Source organism: Miscanthus floridulus, chromosome 3 (genome assembly GCF_019320115.1).
Source record: "Miscanthus floridulus cultivar M001 chromosome 3, ASM1932011v1, whole genome shotgun sequence".
In the NCBI taxonomy this organism is placed as follows: Eukaryota; Viridiplantae; Streptophyta; class Magnoliopsida; order Poales; family Poaceae; genus Miscanthus; species Miscanthus floridulus.
Genome location: NC_089582.1, coordinates 14,949,959 through 14,966,417, shown reverse-complemented (window position 1 = coordinate 14,966,417; position 16,459 = coordinate 14,949,959). Strand labels below are relative to the sequence as shown.

At 45.9% G+C, this 16,459-nt stretch overlaps 1 protein-coding gene across 1 annotated transcript; it reads left to right on the top strand.

Moving 5' to 3' along the window:
- Positions 1-2,667: 2,667 nt before the first annotated feature.
- On the top strand, positions 2,668-6,158 carry LOC136543234 (uncharacterized). The gene is made up of 3 exons (XM_066535736.1): positions 2,668-2,882; positions 5,102-5,849; positions 6,144-6,158. Exons 1-3 carry the CDS (start codon positions 2,668-2,670, stop codon positions 6,156-6,158), a joined length of 978 nt encoding a protein of 325 aa, XP_066391833.1.
- The last annotated feature ends 10,301 nt before the right edge of the window (positions 6,159-16,459 follow it).

The following is a 16,459-nucleotide window of genomic DNA, read 5'->3' as shown; positions in this document are numbered from 1 at the left end:
TCAGTGTGTGCACGGCCCATTGCGACTTACATTACATTCCAGAATGAGGTGGAGGAGATACCAACTTCTCCAAAAGACCAAAATCCAAACCAAAATGGATTCCTCTGTTCGTCCGTCCTCCCATGCTTTGTTATTCTTCCCAAATTCTGGTTATTCGTTCTTCATAGAAATGTGTAGCTAACACACATAACTATATATCGTCGTTGATGTTTTCCTTGTATGTTTCGATATTAATGCACCTCCCAGAAGGTGCAGCAGCAGACTTTTGCAATACTCCTGTCGTTTTTTTTACCACAGATATTACTAACTGTGTAGTTGTGTCCTGAAACTGAACCGTAAAAGTCCAATATTCCTGTTTTTTTTTAAAGATCCAGTGTTCTTCGGATCCAACGGTCTGTTAAAAACTCATGTGCCGAAGTACATAGACTATTCCTTTTTCAGAACCAAAGATTATAGGTCCAATTAAGTAGCTCTGTCAACTACAACTGAACTTTGCTGAAATATAGATTAAACCAAATTAGCCATCAAGAAGTGAGACAGCAGTGCATGATGCCTCGTACAAACTGAATCGCTATGATTCATTGTAAAGAGAAACTGTGTATATTCACGTCCAGTTCCAGTCGCCGCATCCTGCATGGACTGATGAAAACTAACGCATGAACCCAAACAGTAAGCTGAAACATACATTTTCATTTTCGCAACCAAACTGTAACGTACTTGACAATTGCTGAATACAAAACAGAGTGCTGGAAAGATCATAACTGCGCAACGAAGGATTAATTTGCTCATTCCTTTTGCCAGAATAAATCCTTGAATGATGTCTTAGTCTCTCGGAGAATATCACTCATCAGTTCCTCCTCAACACAGGTGACGGCAGTCTGCCTGTAGCCCAAGCTGAAAAGAAAAACATAACAACCATAAAGAGCTTAAAACCATGTTATAGATAAGCAACATAACTTAAACGATCCAGATAAGTTACACGATACATAGTTTGAAGGATCCACACTTGTGAAATCATAGCAGTGTGTTCCCGGTTCCTTTAGATTTGGCCAACAGTGAGAAATAAGCGGAACGGTAGAGCTAGCGTCCAGACGTCCCGACCGACGCCCACATCCGGACGCCCCCGCTATCTCTGTGTCACGTGCCCCGCTTGCTCGGATTCGCACGCCCCAGTTCCCGTGCGCATGCGGTGACCACCCCGCCGCCCGGACGACTCGCCCCGCCCACGCCACCTGCACGCACGCGGGACCGCCCGAGCCTACTCCATTTCGTGCGTCGCGTGACTCTCCTAACATATCTCTGAAACATTAAACACTTGCAACATGAAACAATTATGCAACATACGTCTGAAACAGCTGAAACATACACTTGCAACATATGTGTGGAACATATGCAACATCCAGATAAAACACTTGCAACATAAGTCTGAAACAGATGAAATATTTTTATATACGTATTGCATCATATGCAACATCTAGATGTATTTTTACAACATCCAGATAAACAACGCAATATTCGTCTAAAGCAGTTGATACACCTGAAACATACACTTGCAACATGTGGTTGCGATGCAATGCCACCTTGCTGCTTGGGCAGGTGGATACTCGTTGTTGCGGAGCTTGACGCTGGTGCAGAGGTCGGCGGTGGTGCGTGGAGCTCGCCGCGCACGGAGCTCGCTGTTGCGGTAGCGGCGCGGGCAACTCGCTGGCGAGGCGGCGTCACACGAAGCTCCTCCCCTCGCCTGATTGCTGGAGCATCCGTCATGGAGGCTCGCCAGCTCGGTGGCACATGCGTGGAGCTCGACAGCGCGTCGAGGGCTGGTAGCATACACAAAGCTCGCCGGCATGGCCGTCGCAAACTTTGCCCCCACAGTTCCGCATTGAAGTAATCTACGGCTGGCTCAGAACGAATGGATAAGAACAATTCGAGTAGGAAGGGAAATGCATCCAATTTTTTTTAGATGGAGAAACTGTGAGAGGAGCAAGCTTATTGGGTTGGTCCGCAGGCCTAGCAAGGGGTGTTCGGACGGACGGCCTACACAGAGCATTACCTTAATTCATAAGCGGAATACATCAGAAGTTCCGTGATGTTACACGGTTACAGCATGCGTGCTCTCTTTGTGCCGCGACGAACATAGAAAGCGTGGCCTGCGATGTGGGCCCCCACGCCCAGATCTCTTTGGGCCGGGCTGGGCCAAACTGATTCTACATAGGAACATGTAGGGATGAAAACGGTATGGATATTTTCCGACCGTATTCGAAACCGAATCCGTTTAGAGGGGTTGAGATATGTCCGTATCCGAGTCCAGATATCCAACATCCGACACCATATCCGTATCCGAATACTCAAATCGCATATTTATGATGTCGATATCCAATCATATCCTATCCGACATAGTTGACACTATCCGTATTCGAATCCAAATCCGGACAGAAATATGAAAACAAATATAATATCGATAATATCCATCCGTATCCGATCCGTTTTCATCCCTAGGAACGTGAACATCCTAGAGAAACGACACAACAGGACCGACGGGAATATACTTGCACAAAGTTCGCTTCTCACACGACTTGGTTCCCCAAATCTATGCATGTATGGTACGTATGCAGTATTGCAGTCCCCACCCAAAGCCCTCGTCCCGGCTCCACGGCTAGCTCCACGCGCATGGCGTCGCGACGCACACCACCGTCGGAGCTGGTCGACGACGACGCCATCACGGAGGTGCTCCTCCGCCTCCCGCCGGAAGAGCCCGCGTACCTCGTCCGCGCCTCGCTCGTCTGCAGGCAGTGGCGCCGCGTGCTCTCCGACCCCGGCTTCCACCGTCTCTATGTCGGCTTCCACCGAACCCCTCCGCTGCTCGGCTTCTTCAACTCCTCCCGGTACTCCGACACCAGGCGCACCCCTTGCTTCGTGTCAACCACGGCAGCGGCCTCCCCCTTCTCCTCGTGCTCGGTGGCCGCAGTCGATCACTGCCCTTGGCTGGTCCTCGACTGCCGCCATGCACTACGGGACTCAGTGAATTTGCCGAGTGCCAGGGGCACTCGGCAAAGCCCAATTTGCACTCGGCAAAGGCTTTGCCGAGTGTTGCACTCGGCAAAGAGCACTCGGCAAAAAAACAGTCGGCAAAGACGTCTTTGCCGAGTGTCTTTTATCGGGCACTCGGCAAAGCCTTTGCCGAGTGCCGACACTCGGCAAAGTTGGAACCGAAAAAAAACCCGAAAAAAATGGAAATTTTTACCCAAAAAAAATGAAAATTTTTTTTTAATTGGTGGAGGCCCCCACCGGTCAGCGCCCATCCATCTCCGGCTTTTTTCGCATAAATTTCACGGCTACGCGGCCGACGGGATTCGAACCCAAGACCTCTCGCTGCGCACAAACCTCCTCTACCACTACACCACACTGTCACTTGTGTCTAGAATCCGTTTTAGTTCCCAATATATTATACTAAACCGAGTGTAAATTGCTTATTTGAGGCCGTAAATGAATTCAAATCAAAAAGTGGTCAACTACAAAGTTTCATAAATTTTTGAGATCTACAATTTTCATTTAGTAAGTTTTTCCATCCGAGGTCGTTTGAAAAATTTGAATTTTAAATTTGAGAGATTCAAACGTAGTTTTGCATGATAAGATGATTTCAAATCAAAAAGTTGTCAACTACATAGTTTCATAACTTTTGGAGATCTACAATTTTCATTTAGGAAGTTTTTTCATCCGAGGTCGTTTGAAAAATTTAAATTTTCAAATTTTCAAATTCAAACGTCATTTTTGCATGAAAAATGATTTCAAATCAAAATGTTGCCAACTACAAAATTTCATAACTTCTCAAGATCTACAAAGTTTATTTTGGTCATTTGTTCATCCGACATAGTGGTAGTAACATTGTTCACAAATCATATATATCTCTCTTCTATTTTCATGAAATTAATATGAGAGATGTATATTTTATGAACAACATTATTGTCGCTTTGTCAAATAAAGAAATGACCAAAATAAACTTTATAGATCTTGAGAAGTTATACAACTTTGTAGTTGAAAAGTTTTTCATTTGAATTCATTTAGGGCCTCAAAAATTGATTCGAAAAACTGATTTGCCGAGGGCCAAAAAAATACACACGGCAAAATACCTCTTTGCCGAGTGCCAAAACATAGGCACTCGGCAAAATACGGCTTTGCCGAGTGTTAAAAAAAAACACTCGGCAAACTGAGAGTAAATTGCTTGTTTGAGGCCCTAAATGAATTCAAATCAAAAAGTGGTCAACTACAAAGTTTCATAACTTTTTGAGATCTACAATTTTCATTTAGTAAGTTTTTCCATCCGAGGTCGTTTGAAAAATTTGAATTTTAAATTTGAGAGATTCAAACATAGTTTTGCATGATAAGATGATTTCAAATCAAAAAGTTGTCAACTACATAGTTTCATAACTTTTGGAGATCTACAATTTTCATTTAGGAAGTTTTTTCATCCGAGGTCGTTTGAAAAATTCAAATTTTAAAATTTTCAAATTCAAACGTCGTTTTTGCATGACAAGATGATTTCAAATCAAAATGTTGCCAACTACAAAATTTCATAACTTATCAAGATCTACAAAGTTTATTTTGGTCATTTGTTCATCCGACATAGTGGTAGTAACATTGTTCACAAATCTTATATATGTATCTTCTACTTTCATGAAACTAATATGAGAGATATGAGAGATGTAGATTTTATGAACAACGTTATTGTCGCTTTGTCAAATGAAGAAATGACCAAAATAAACTTTGTAGATCTTGAGAAGTTATACAACTTTGTAGTTGAAAAGTTTTTCATTTGAATTCATTTAGGGCCTCAAAAATTGCTTCGAAAAAATGATTTGCCGAGGGCAAAAAAAAATGCACACGGCAAAAAGCTTCTTTGCCGAGTGCCAAAACAAAGGCACTCGGCAAAATACATCTTTGCCGAGTGCCAGAAAAAAACACTCGGCAAAGACGTATTTTGCCGTGTGTTTTTGTTTGCCGAGTGTATTTTATTTGGCACTCGGCAAACACGGTCTTTGCCGAGTGCCCGATAAAATACACTCGGCAAAGCCTCGGCACTCGGCAAATCGCCGGTTTCCGGTAGTGATGGCCGCGTCCTCCTCCAACGACGACCTGTACAACTGGAGGACGACGACGCCGGCGCCCTCGGCTGCCTCGTCTGGGACGCCATCACCGGTGACCGGCACGAGCTGCGCTGGCCCAACAACGTCCCCATGAGGTCCGCCGTGGTGCTCTGTGCCGCCGCCGGCTGCGACCACTCCGACTGCCGCGGCGGCCCCTTCCTCGTGCTCTGCGCGGGCGTGCACATCCATAGCACCGGGTGGCGCGCGTACGCGTACGTCTACTCGTCGCAGCTCCGCGCATGGGGCGCGCCTGTTTACTTGGACCTCTGTGGTTATCGATACTTCGACGAGCAGATTCGCGCCGTCGTTATCGGAGACCAAGTCTACTTCTGCCGGTTCTTGCTGGGTGAGGCGATCCTCAAATATGACCTGCGCAAGCAATGTTTGTCTCTGATTGACTCGCCGGACTTGTCCGGGATGGATACTGACGTTGAGCTCATGGCAACTGAGGAGGGGTTGCTTGGGCTCGCCAGCGCTAGGGGTTCCAGACTTCACCTGTGGTCGAGGACGATGGAGGCGGCGGGAGTTGTAGGATGGGAGGAGTCCAGGGTCATAGATCTACAGAAGAAGATATCACCTGCTGACAATGGCAGTAGTATCATCAAGGAAGCAAATGTGATTGGTTTTGCTGAGGGTGCCAATGCCATCTTCGTGGGCACAGATGCTGGCACCTTCGTTATGGATCTCAAGTCAGGGCGAGCAAGGAAGGTATGCGAGGCTTGGATCCTCCATCCCGTTGTACCCTTCATGATGTTCTACTCTCCAGGTATGCATGGTTCATAGCCACATAGGAGTATAGTAAAGCCCATTGCTTGTTTGTAGCCATCCTACCTCTGAATATAGGACCCCTATGTTCTGAACTTCTCCGTAGATATGACCTATATTCTGCTCTTGAGGGCACATGCATGTGCAAGTGGTGCACATCAGGAGAGCATGTCCCCTTAAGGGCAAAATTTACTTCCTCCTATATCTATGCTATGAACTTCTGATACTAATTTGTAGATTTTAGTTGAATGAACACACATGCTTGAGAAAACTGAATATATGACAATGCAATGTCAAATGTAATTATTCATTTATTTGCAAGGTTCAACTATCCTTTTCATGGCCAAGACTTTAATTTTCTCACTACTATAAATAAATCCCAACCTTGTCAACTTTTTGAATTGTACTCATGATAAGACATGCATTAATCATTTCTCATGGACCATCTCGTGTGTGAACGCTTGGTACTGTTCATTCTTAAAAAGCTAAACACCCCTTTACAGTTTTATGCATGGTATAGCTTTCATATTGTAATAACAGCAAATTGCCATTGCCATTGGAGTGGAGACACCTTATTCCCTTGTTCTGATATGATAATATATGATAGTTTTGATTTGAAACTTAATATCTGACTATGCAATATCACATTTAATCTAGTTTCTTTGGTCACGATTGGCTTGTTAATAAGGACAATTATTCTTTGTATATTGTCAAGACACGTATAGATGTAGTTGATTTTCCTTTTTTTTATTAACCACAAATTGTTGGCTCTGTGTTTTCCTTGTACTGTACATTCTTTTCCTCTCTTGTAAATATTAATTAGTATATATAAACGACTACTTGTATATATGTGCTTGGTACTTTCCAGCAGATTGGGCTTGTGGAAAATTGCCATTGCCAGCGGAGACGGACTAAATATTACTAAGATAGTTGGCTAGCTTGGCCCCATTTAGAAAACGGCCAAGCTGAATCTCAGCCGCTGTTGGCATGTTGCAAAGGTGATGCTTTTAAATGTTTATTAGCGTTAGGTTTGATAGCAGTGACGAAGCTAGAGCCAATTAGAGAAGAACTTGAGCGGCAACTGTGATGAAAAAATGATCTACTCAATGGTATTCTATTTTTTTGGGTGCATCCACACCCAAGATGATGTATATAGCTTCGCCACTGTTGGGTACTTTAATTTCTTGTAGCATCCGCCATCATGGCCAGTTATAGATCTTATGTTTCTGTTTAGAGTTAATCTTAGATCTAGGTTGGTTGCACTATAATCCATGTATATACAAATGAACATAAGACCACGTGAGAAGTGCTCACTTGTTTGGTTTTTTCCTCCAGTCGCGGCCTTGTCCCAGTTCCAAACCAGTACCAGTTTGCTTCCTTATCATTTTTTTTCATGCATTCAAATCACCCCTCAACTTGTCCCACTTGCTCTTAAGCTGAGATTTTTTTAACATGATACCGGTACACTGAAAAAACCTATCATTCACCTTGGTATAGCCCACATTGTTCAAATGAGTGTTTAATCGATTTCCTTTTCTAACTTGTTTAGTGAACAACTTGCAAACAAGTGCGGTACGCTCATTCCAATCCATTGCATCACCCTAATCATGATTTCCCCAAAAATGTTGTTCAAATTTCAACTGTATTCCAATACCCAACACTAGAATGGAAGAGAAATATACCTCATCATCCATTGCCCTTTTGTTGCCCGAGCACGTCTCCTAGCTTGTGCACCCGAGGTAGCAGATGCCTGCGACACCATCGTCGAGTCATCACTGGTCTCTGATGTGGGTGCTTTGGCCATCCCCGCCACAACTAGACCAATGGGGAGCACCATAGCCGACCATGGAGACTTGGCAGCCGCACCCATTGTGGCCACGCCGTCCAGCGAGGTAAAGGGAGGGTCGTCGCCGCCGACCGGATGGGGAAGACCAACCCTAGGTAACACTACTGGAAACAGAGACTTTGCTGAGTGCAAAATTCTTTGCCGAGTGTCAAAAATCGGGCACTCGGCAAAGACCTTCTTTGCCGAGTGCTGCACTCGGCAAAGAATTGCACTCAGCAAACACGGGCACTCGACAAAGGACTTCTTTGCCGAGTGCCAGACTCTCGGCAAAATCTCTACACTCGGCATAGGCTGCCCGCGAAACGGCGTTCGGTCACGGCCTTCTTTGCCGAGCGCCTGCTGTTAGGCACTCGGCAAAGATTTGATTTTTTTTAAATTCTTTGCCGAGTGCCCCAGATCTGGCACTCGGCAAAGATTTAATTTTTTTTAAAAAAATTCTTTGCCGAGCGTCTCAGATCTGGCGCTCGGCAAAGAATTTTTTTTAAAATACTTTGCCGAGTGCCCCTGGCACGGCACTCGGCAAAGATTTAATTTTTTTTATTATTTCTTTGCCGAGTGCTCTGTGGATGCACTCGGCAAAGAGGAAATTTTTTTAAAAAAAATAAAACACTCTTTGTCGAGTGCCTTATGGCTGGCACTCGGCAAAGACACCCTTTGCCGAGTGCCATGCCCCGGCACTCGGCAAAGTTTTTTTTTGTTTTTTTGTTTTTGGCCTCCAATTTTTTTTGTGCAGCCCTTTTAAAGCACCAGGAACTCCTAGTTACAATTTGGGGATTTTTTGTGGCTTTTTGATATATTTAGTTACTTTATTTCGTTTACTTGAATTTTTCCGGAAATTAGAAATTTGAACTGCACGTGGTACGAATAATGGAGTTTAATGATTCGAAAATTGATAGTCATGTTAGTGAGTGTTGTGAGAGGCCGTATCCAGGAACGGACCCGAAATTTCGGACATCTTGTTCATGAAACATGTCCGCGAAATTGCGTGTGAAGTGTTTTTAAATTCTATAAAAAACAAACGAAGTCCGAAAATCATGAAACTTGTTGAGATGTCGGGATATCATATGTGGAGGCTATGATAAAAATTTCAGAAGATTTCGTGCACGTTGTCACGTACGATGCTTACAAACCAGGACATCTCTACATGTACGTTTGTAAGCATGCAGAGCGTCTCAGATCTGGCGCTCGGCAAAGAATTTTTTTTTAAAAAAAATACTTTGCCGAGTGCCCCTGTCACGGCACTCGGCAAAGATTTAATTTTTTTTTATAATTTCTTTGCCGAGTGCTCCTGTGGATGCACTCGGCAAAGAGGAAATTTTTTTAAAAAAAAATTAAAAGACTCTTTGCTGAGTGCCTTATTCCTGGCACTCGGCAAAGACACGCTTTGCCGAGTGCCATGCCCCGGCACTCGGCAAAGTTTTTTTTGTTTTTTTGTTTTTGGCCTCCAATTTTTTTGTGCAGCCCTTTTAAAGCACCAGGAACTCCTAGTTACAATTTGGGGATTTTTTTTGGCTTTTTTTATATATTTAGTTACTCTATTTCGTTTACTTGAATTTTTCCGGAAATTAGAAATTTGAACTGCACGTGGTACGAATAATGGAGTTTAATGATTCGAAAATTGATAGTCATGTTAGTGAGTGTTGTGAGAGGCCGTATCCAGGAACGGACCCGAAATTTCGGACATCTCGTTCACGAAACTTGTCCGCGAAATTGCGTGTGAAGTGTTTTTAAATTCTCTGACTTATGCTTTATTCACATCAAGGATCATGTAATTCAAATCATCAAGCGTCACTCGCATTTCGCGGACATTCAAACATTCCCCGTGGACCGCCCGCCCCAACGCCGTCCGTGCCCGACCCCGCCCGATCCCGACGCCGCCCGCCCCTACCCCAGCGCCCATCAGGTATGCCTTCTCACTTATTATTGTCGAGGTAGTGGTAGTTGTAGTAGTATTAGTTGTACTAGTGGTAGTAGTAGTACAACTAGTGGTAGTATTAGTAGTAGAATTAGTGATAGTAGTAGTAGAAGTAGTGGTAGTAGTAGTAGTACAACTAATGGTAGTAGTTGTAGCAATAGTGGTAGTAGTAGTGGAACCAATGGTAGTAGTAGTAGCAATAGTGAAAGTAGTAGTACAAGTAGTGGTACTACTTGGATATATTCTTCTGCATGGATTGATATCCAAACTACATGGCTTCTGTTGAGCCATATGTGCTTGTCGGCCATCGTGCCGTTGTTTTTTGTAGGTTTTTGAAACCTCACCGTGCAGGGGAGGTTCTGCCGAAATTTTTGTAAATGACAGTATTTTGTTCCATTTTTGTAGAGAAGAGCCCGTCGGAGTTGAGTCAGAGTTCTCGCCACCGTGCCGGTCTGCCTGCACCGCGTCGTCTCGCCACTGCACCGACCCGCCATGGCCCCGCTAGCCTGACTCTGCCGCCACCCTAGGTATAACCCCTCTTTTCATATCATTGTCGTAGATCGCGTAACCCAGTTAGGTGTCTCCCGTTCGAAAGAGATACGGTTGGAGGTATGCAGATCTTTGCATATCTATGGCCGTATCTATTTCGGATTGTCCACGCTTTTTGGACAGCCCGCGGATGCGTAGATGGGTTAGTTCCCATGTTCTGCTCTGGTCCGAGACAGAGTTTCGGCATCACCTCCCTGTTGTTCTCCGGATACACACTCTTCTTTGGCAGGACGTGTATCTAGAGAATAGCGCAGAGGTGCTGCCGAAATTCTGTCTCGGATAGGAGTAGAGAATGGAAACTAACCTCATCTACGCATCTGCGGGTGGGATTAGGACCTATCCTCACCTATTAGACAGTAGGAACACCATATAGATGCAATTGATGGTTACATTACTCGCTGATACATATGTTAGAGGATGGATGACCGTCAGTGGATGTACACGGGCTGGAGAAGTCAGAGTGATTACACCACGGAATGGATGAACAAGATCGATGCTTTCTTGAACGGTGCATTTGGCAACGCTGCTAAAGGACATTGTCTAGTTTTGTGTCCCTGCAGCAAATGTGGAAACAAGAGAAGGGTAAACAAGGTGGAAATGGGTAAACATCTTGTGAAGAATGGATTTACGCCGGACTACACCCGGTGGGTCCACCATGGTGAAGCCCATCGTATGAGAGAGGAGGTGGTGAGACCACGGGTGGAGGCTTTTGATGCTGATGCCGAGGTAGCAGACATGTTAGATGACTTTCACCAAGGATAGTTCGATGAGGGACATGAGAAGGAGGAGATGGAGGTAGCCGCACAGGCGTTCTACGATATGATGGACTCGACACAGAAACCCCTTCATGATCGGTCAACGGTGTCTCAACTGGATGCCATTGGACGCTTAATGGGGTTGAAGTCCGAGTTAAACTTGAGTCGACCTGGCTTCGATAAGATGTTGGCCGTGATTGGCACCCTACTTCCGGAGGGCCACATTCTGCCAAAGAGCATGTATGAGTCACAGAAACTCCTTCGAGCACTTAAGATGCCATATGAGCAGATACATGCTTGTCCGAAAGGGTGCGTCCTATTTAGGAAAGAACACGAGCATGCAAAGTTCTGTCCAAAGTGTAAATCATCTAGGTACCTAGAGGTAGACTCTGATGATGGCCAGAAGAGGCAACTTACGATCCCCATGAAAATCCTATGGTACCTTCCGTTCCTACCAAGGATCCAATGGCTATACATGACCGAGGAATCCGCGAAATAGATGACATGGCACAAAAATGGCAAACGGTACAATCCTGACAAGATGGTACATCCATCCGATGGTGAAGCTTGGATCCACTTTAATGACAAACATCGTGACAAAGCAGATGAGGCTCGTAATGTACGTGTCGCGTTGGCAACAGATGGGTTCAGTCCTTATGGAATGATGGCTGCCCCATACACATGTTGGCCCGTCTTTGTTATCCCCCTTAATCTCCCCCTAGTGTCTCCTTTCAACGACATAACGTATTCTTGTCGTTGATAATTCCTGGACACCCAGGGAGTAATATGGGTGTGTTCATGGAGCCCGTGTTTGATGAATTGGTCCATGCTTGGGACGAAGGGGTATGGACATACGATCGAGCTACAAAGACAACCTTCAAAATGCACGTTTGGTACCACTATTCCCTGCATGACTTCCTGGCGTATGGGATATTCTATGCCTGGTGTGTTCATGGGAAGTTCCCATGCCCAATATGCAAGGAAGGTGTGAGGTTTATTTGGTTGCAGAAGGGTGGCAAGTATTCGTCGTTCGACAGACATCGTCAATTCCTACCTCTTGACCATCCATTCAGACAAAGACATCAAGAACTTTACGAAAGGTGTCAAAGTGACAAACCCTGCACCGCGGATGATGAATGGTGCCGAGGTTCATGCTCAGATAGGTGCTCTCGTGCCCAATGAAGAAGGTGGTTTTGTGGGATATGGTGAGCCGCATATGTGGACTCATATCTCGGGCATGACGAGGCTCCCCTATTTCGATGACCTTCTTCTACCACATAACATTGATGTAATGCACACTGAAAAGAATGTCACCGAGGCACTTTGGGCAACACTCATGGACACTGAAAAGTCTAAGGACAACCCAAAGGCTAGAGTAGACCTGGCAACGTTGTGCGATAGACCAAATCAAGAGATGCAACCTCCTAGTCGTGGCAAGACCTGGAGAAGGCCTAAGGCCGATTTCGTCTTGAAAAAGGATCAAAGGAGGGAAGTACTTGAATGGATCAAGAAGCTAATGTTCCCTGATGGGAATGCAGCGAATCTAAAGAGGGGAGTTAACTTAGGCACTCTGCGAGTCAACGGGATGAAGAGTCATGACTACCACATATGGATTGAGCAGCTTCTTTCGGCGATGGTTCGAGGCTATGTCCCGGAGCATGTCTGGCAAGTGCTGGCAGAGTTGAGCTACTTATTCTGCCAGCTTTGTGCCAAGGAGCTCTCTCGGACCGTCATTGATGACTTGGAAAAAGCAGCACCCGTGTTGCTCTGTAAGTTAGAGAAGATCTTTCCACCCGCCTGCTTCTTGTCGATGCAGCATTTGATTGTGCACCTCCCGTATGAGGCACGGATGGGGGGGCCCGTGCAGAACTGTTGGTGCTATCCAATCGAGAGATGTCTGAAGACTCTTCGCAAAAAATATAGAAATAAAACCAGAATTGAGGCTTCCATTGCAGAGGCATACATTCTAGAGAAGGTGTCGAACTTCACAGAGAAATACTACACTGAGAAACTTCCTAACGTTCATAATCCACCCCCTCGTTACAATGCTAGCGAAAATGAATTGAACCTCAGCCTTTTCCAAGGGCAACTCGGAAGCGCAAGTGCATCGACCACTAAGCAATTGAAAAATGAAGAGTGACGCAGTATCATGCTATATGTGTTGACCAACCTTGTCGAGGTGCAACCGTTCATTCGGTAAGTTCTAAATGAACTTGTTTCATTTCGCCGTATGTCCTTGTTTCGTCGTCCAACCCCCTTGTTTCTCGTTGGCACAGGGAATTTCTTCGTCAATCCTGGCATGGATCAAGGCAACCTACCCCGCAAGAAAATGATATCCTTCTTTCACGGGGTGCGGGACCAGGGAGCCCCGATTTCATTTGTTGGTTCAAACAGAAAGCCCAAACTGATGCGCCTATAAGTGATGAGTTGAGACAGGTTGCAAACGACTGTGCCGTTAGGGTCAAGTCATTTACCGGTTATGACGTGAATGTATATCGTTTTCACACAGCAAGCTACGAGCAGAGTCGGCCCAATCGACAAACCACAAATAGTAGTTGTTACGCCCGGCACTGATGGACTCGACTATTATGGAAGAATTGAAGAAATCTACGAACTATCATTTTATGGTTCCAAACCTCTTACTCCTGTCATATTCAAATGCCACTGGTTTCATCCTGGTGTAACGAGATGGACCCCTAAGCTTGGGCTAGTCGAGATTCGACAGGATTCCGTCTATCCAGGAAAAGATGTCTACATTGTGGCTCAATAGGCCGTCTAGGTTTATTATACGTCATACACGTGCAAAGACGCCGAGCATCTTAAGGGTTGGTCTATTGTGCACAAGGTATCGCCACACGGTAAACTACCTGTCCCAAATGATGAAGATTACAACTTCAACCCAAACACATATGATGGAGAGTTCTATCAAGAAGAGGGGCTACAAGGGAGGTTTGACATAGACTTAACCGAAGAGATAGGAATGGAAGTAGACAATGAAAGGGATGATGACGAGGACGCTGGAGATGAGGTGTGAAATCTGAAGGACATACAAATGCTTGAGCGATTACATTTGGGCAATGACAATGAAGACAACATTCCTCCTTCGGATAGTGTTGATGAGTTGGACAATGTTGATAGTGATGACGAGACCTATGATCCAGCTAATTTAAATCATGAAGATTATTTCTAATACATGTAATACTATGTTTTTTTGTAATTATGTTTTGTTCATTTTTGCATATATTTCTAATACATGTATTACTATATTTTTTGTAATTATGTTTTGTTCATTTTTGCACCTATTTCTAATTACGTCTTGTTTTTCTTTTTTATTGCAGGTGATTGAACAAAGATGGCGGGCGACTGTCATAGGTCTGTGAACTCGATTTACCAAAGACCACGCCGGCCGTAGGAGGGGGTGGAGGGGGCGGCAGAGGGATCGAACAGGAGGAGGAGGAGGACCGCTAGCCACAGGAGGGGGTCGTCTCCTCCCACGCCACGTGAGGAGGACCGCCAGCCGTAGGAGGAGGTGGCGCCTGTGGACGAGTCAGACAAGGAGCTGGTTCGACAGACGGAGGAGGAGGAGGAGGAGGAGGAGGGGGGGGGGGGGAGGCGGCAGGCACGGGTTCCGCTTCCTCCAACTCCTCTTCGAGTGTCTACTTGCGAGGTCCCGCGAGCCTCCCACAGGTTCTGCTTCCTCACCAACGCCCAGTGATTCACCCCGAAGGACAAAAGTAAGTAACTGTATATGTTATCACCACTACTTCATATGATATGATGGAAAAACTAATAATTTTTCTTAATCACTTGTGCAGGAACTGGGATGGTTGTGTCGGGTGGTAGCGCACGACTAGTCAACGGCATCCTAGGTCTTCTGTGCAGGCAACATTTCCCCGGCATTGTCACGTACGCATCGAAGACGGAGCCGGCCTACTCGTTTGACCACTACGACATCGCCTCCGATGCAGAGTACCCCAACAAGGCGGCGCGGGTGAAGGCAGAGTTTTGGGTAAGTCTCCCTCGCACAACATTGCTCAATACGTCGCATTCATTGGACTTTTCTTGAAATAATGAATGGATACATCGCTTTTGTATGCAGACTTATTACAGATGCGAGGAGGGATTTGAGGCTAGGGCGGAGCAGGCGACTACCAAAGCCTGTAAAAAACTCGTCACCGACATGCATCACGAGGTGCGCATCCAGGCCATCGTAACCTACTACGGGTCGAAGCTTGGAGAGAGGAAAACCAAGAAAGACGCAAGAGAGATGCAGCTGACCCGGGAGCAGTACCTTGAGGTAAATGAAGAACATCAATATTGATTCGTTTTGAGATTAAGTTGGTTTAATTTGATCTTCTTATATGTCCAATACTTGATGACGTGTAGATGATTCCCTGGTGGTGCCAAGCGTATCCCGAGTGCTGGGCGATGATGGTGGAGAGGTGGTTCACAGAGGAGTACCTCAAGATGCACAGGGATGCCCGGGACCGTCGTTTGCTGATGCAAGGTCCAGCACACCATCAAGGCAGCCGCAACCTCGCCGGATACAAACAAGCATGGGTACGCGAATTGATTTATCTATTGTCACGCTCAGTTCTGCCTGATTTCTAATCATCGTGCTGTCTTTCTCGTAGTTGGCGTCACATAGTGGCCAGGCCTGCTCGGACTTCCAGGCATGGTGTATGGCCCACAAGGGCAAGGCGACGTTCGACGTCTCCTTCAACCTGGAGGACCCGCCCGAGGCATACACGAACCCAAGCGTCCACTCCCGCATCAGTGAGTACACTGAGGTGGCGAGGTCGCTCCATGGGTCAGACCACGATCCGAGCATCTAGGACTTCGATGGAGAGGCCGTCATGAGGGCGGGGCAAGGCAAGAAGCATGGGCGGTTCTGGCTTGGCGACGGCGTCATCGACACGGCCTCTACTCCCTCTCTCTCTCCCAGATCCAAGCACGGAGCATGAGCGAGAGCCCGGCCATTCGCACACGGCCGACCGCTGCACAGCACCGGGTCGATGCACTCGAGATTATTCCTGTTTTACCCGTTATACATTGATCTTTACACACCTTAATTAGCTTTGCATTACTGAAATATTGGAGTGAAATATTGTAGGCCCGGCTGGAACAAGAAATGAAGGAACGTCAGGAGCTGGGGGCCCAGCTGGAGGCCGAGCGGGCCGAGCGGCAGGCCCAGGCGCAGAGGCTGATGGACATTATGGATTTCCTACAAGGGCTTGGGCAACGTATGGGCTTGTCTCTGCCACCTGGGCTGTTGGTTCTACCTCCGCCTCCGCGTCCTGCAACTGCAGCTACTCCTGTGAGTATCAAAGTTTTTTTATTGTCGCTTGTGCTTTGCTTGTATGGCCTCTATTGTCCTAGATTAGCTATCAAAATAATCTTATCTCACATGCAATCTTTTCTCCTTTGTGTAGTCTCCATCTGATGGTGGTTCGAATAATCTACCTCATGCACCTACGAATGATGCATC

Coding starts and splice junctions, on each gene's coding strand:
- LOC136543234 (XM_066535736.1), top strand. CDS start 2,668: ATGGCGTCGCGACGCACACCACCGTCGGAGCTGGTCGACGACGACGCC. Junction 2,883..5,101: donor GGCTTCTTCAACTCCTCCCG/GTACTCCGACAC, acceptor GGTTTCCGGTAG/TGATGGCCGCGTCCTCCTCC.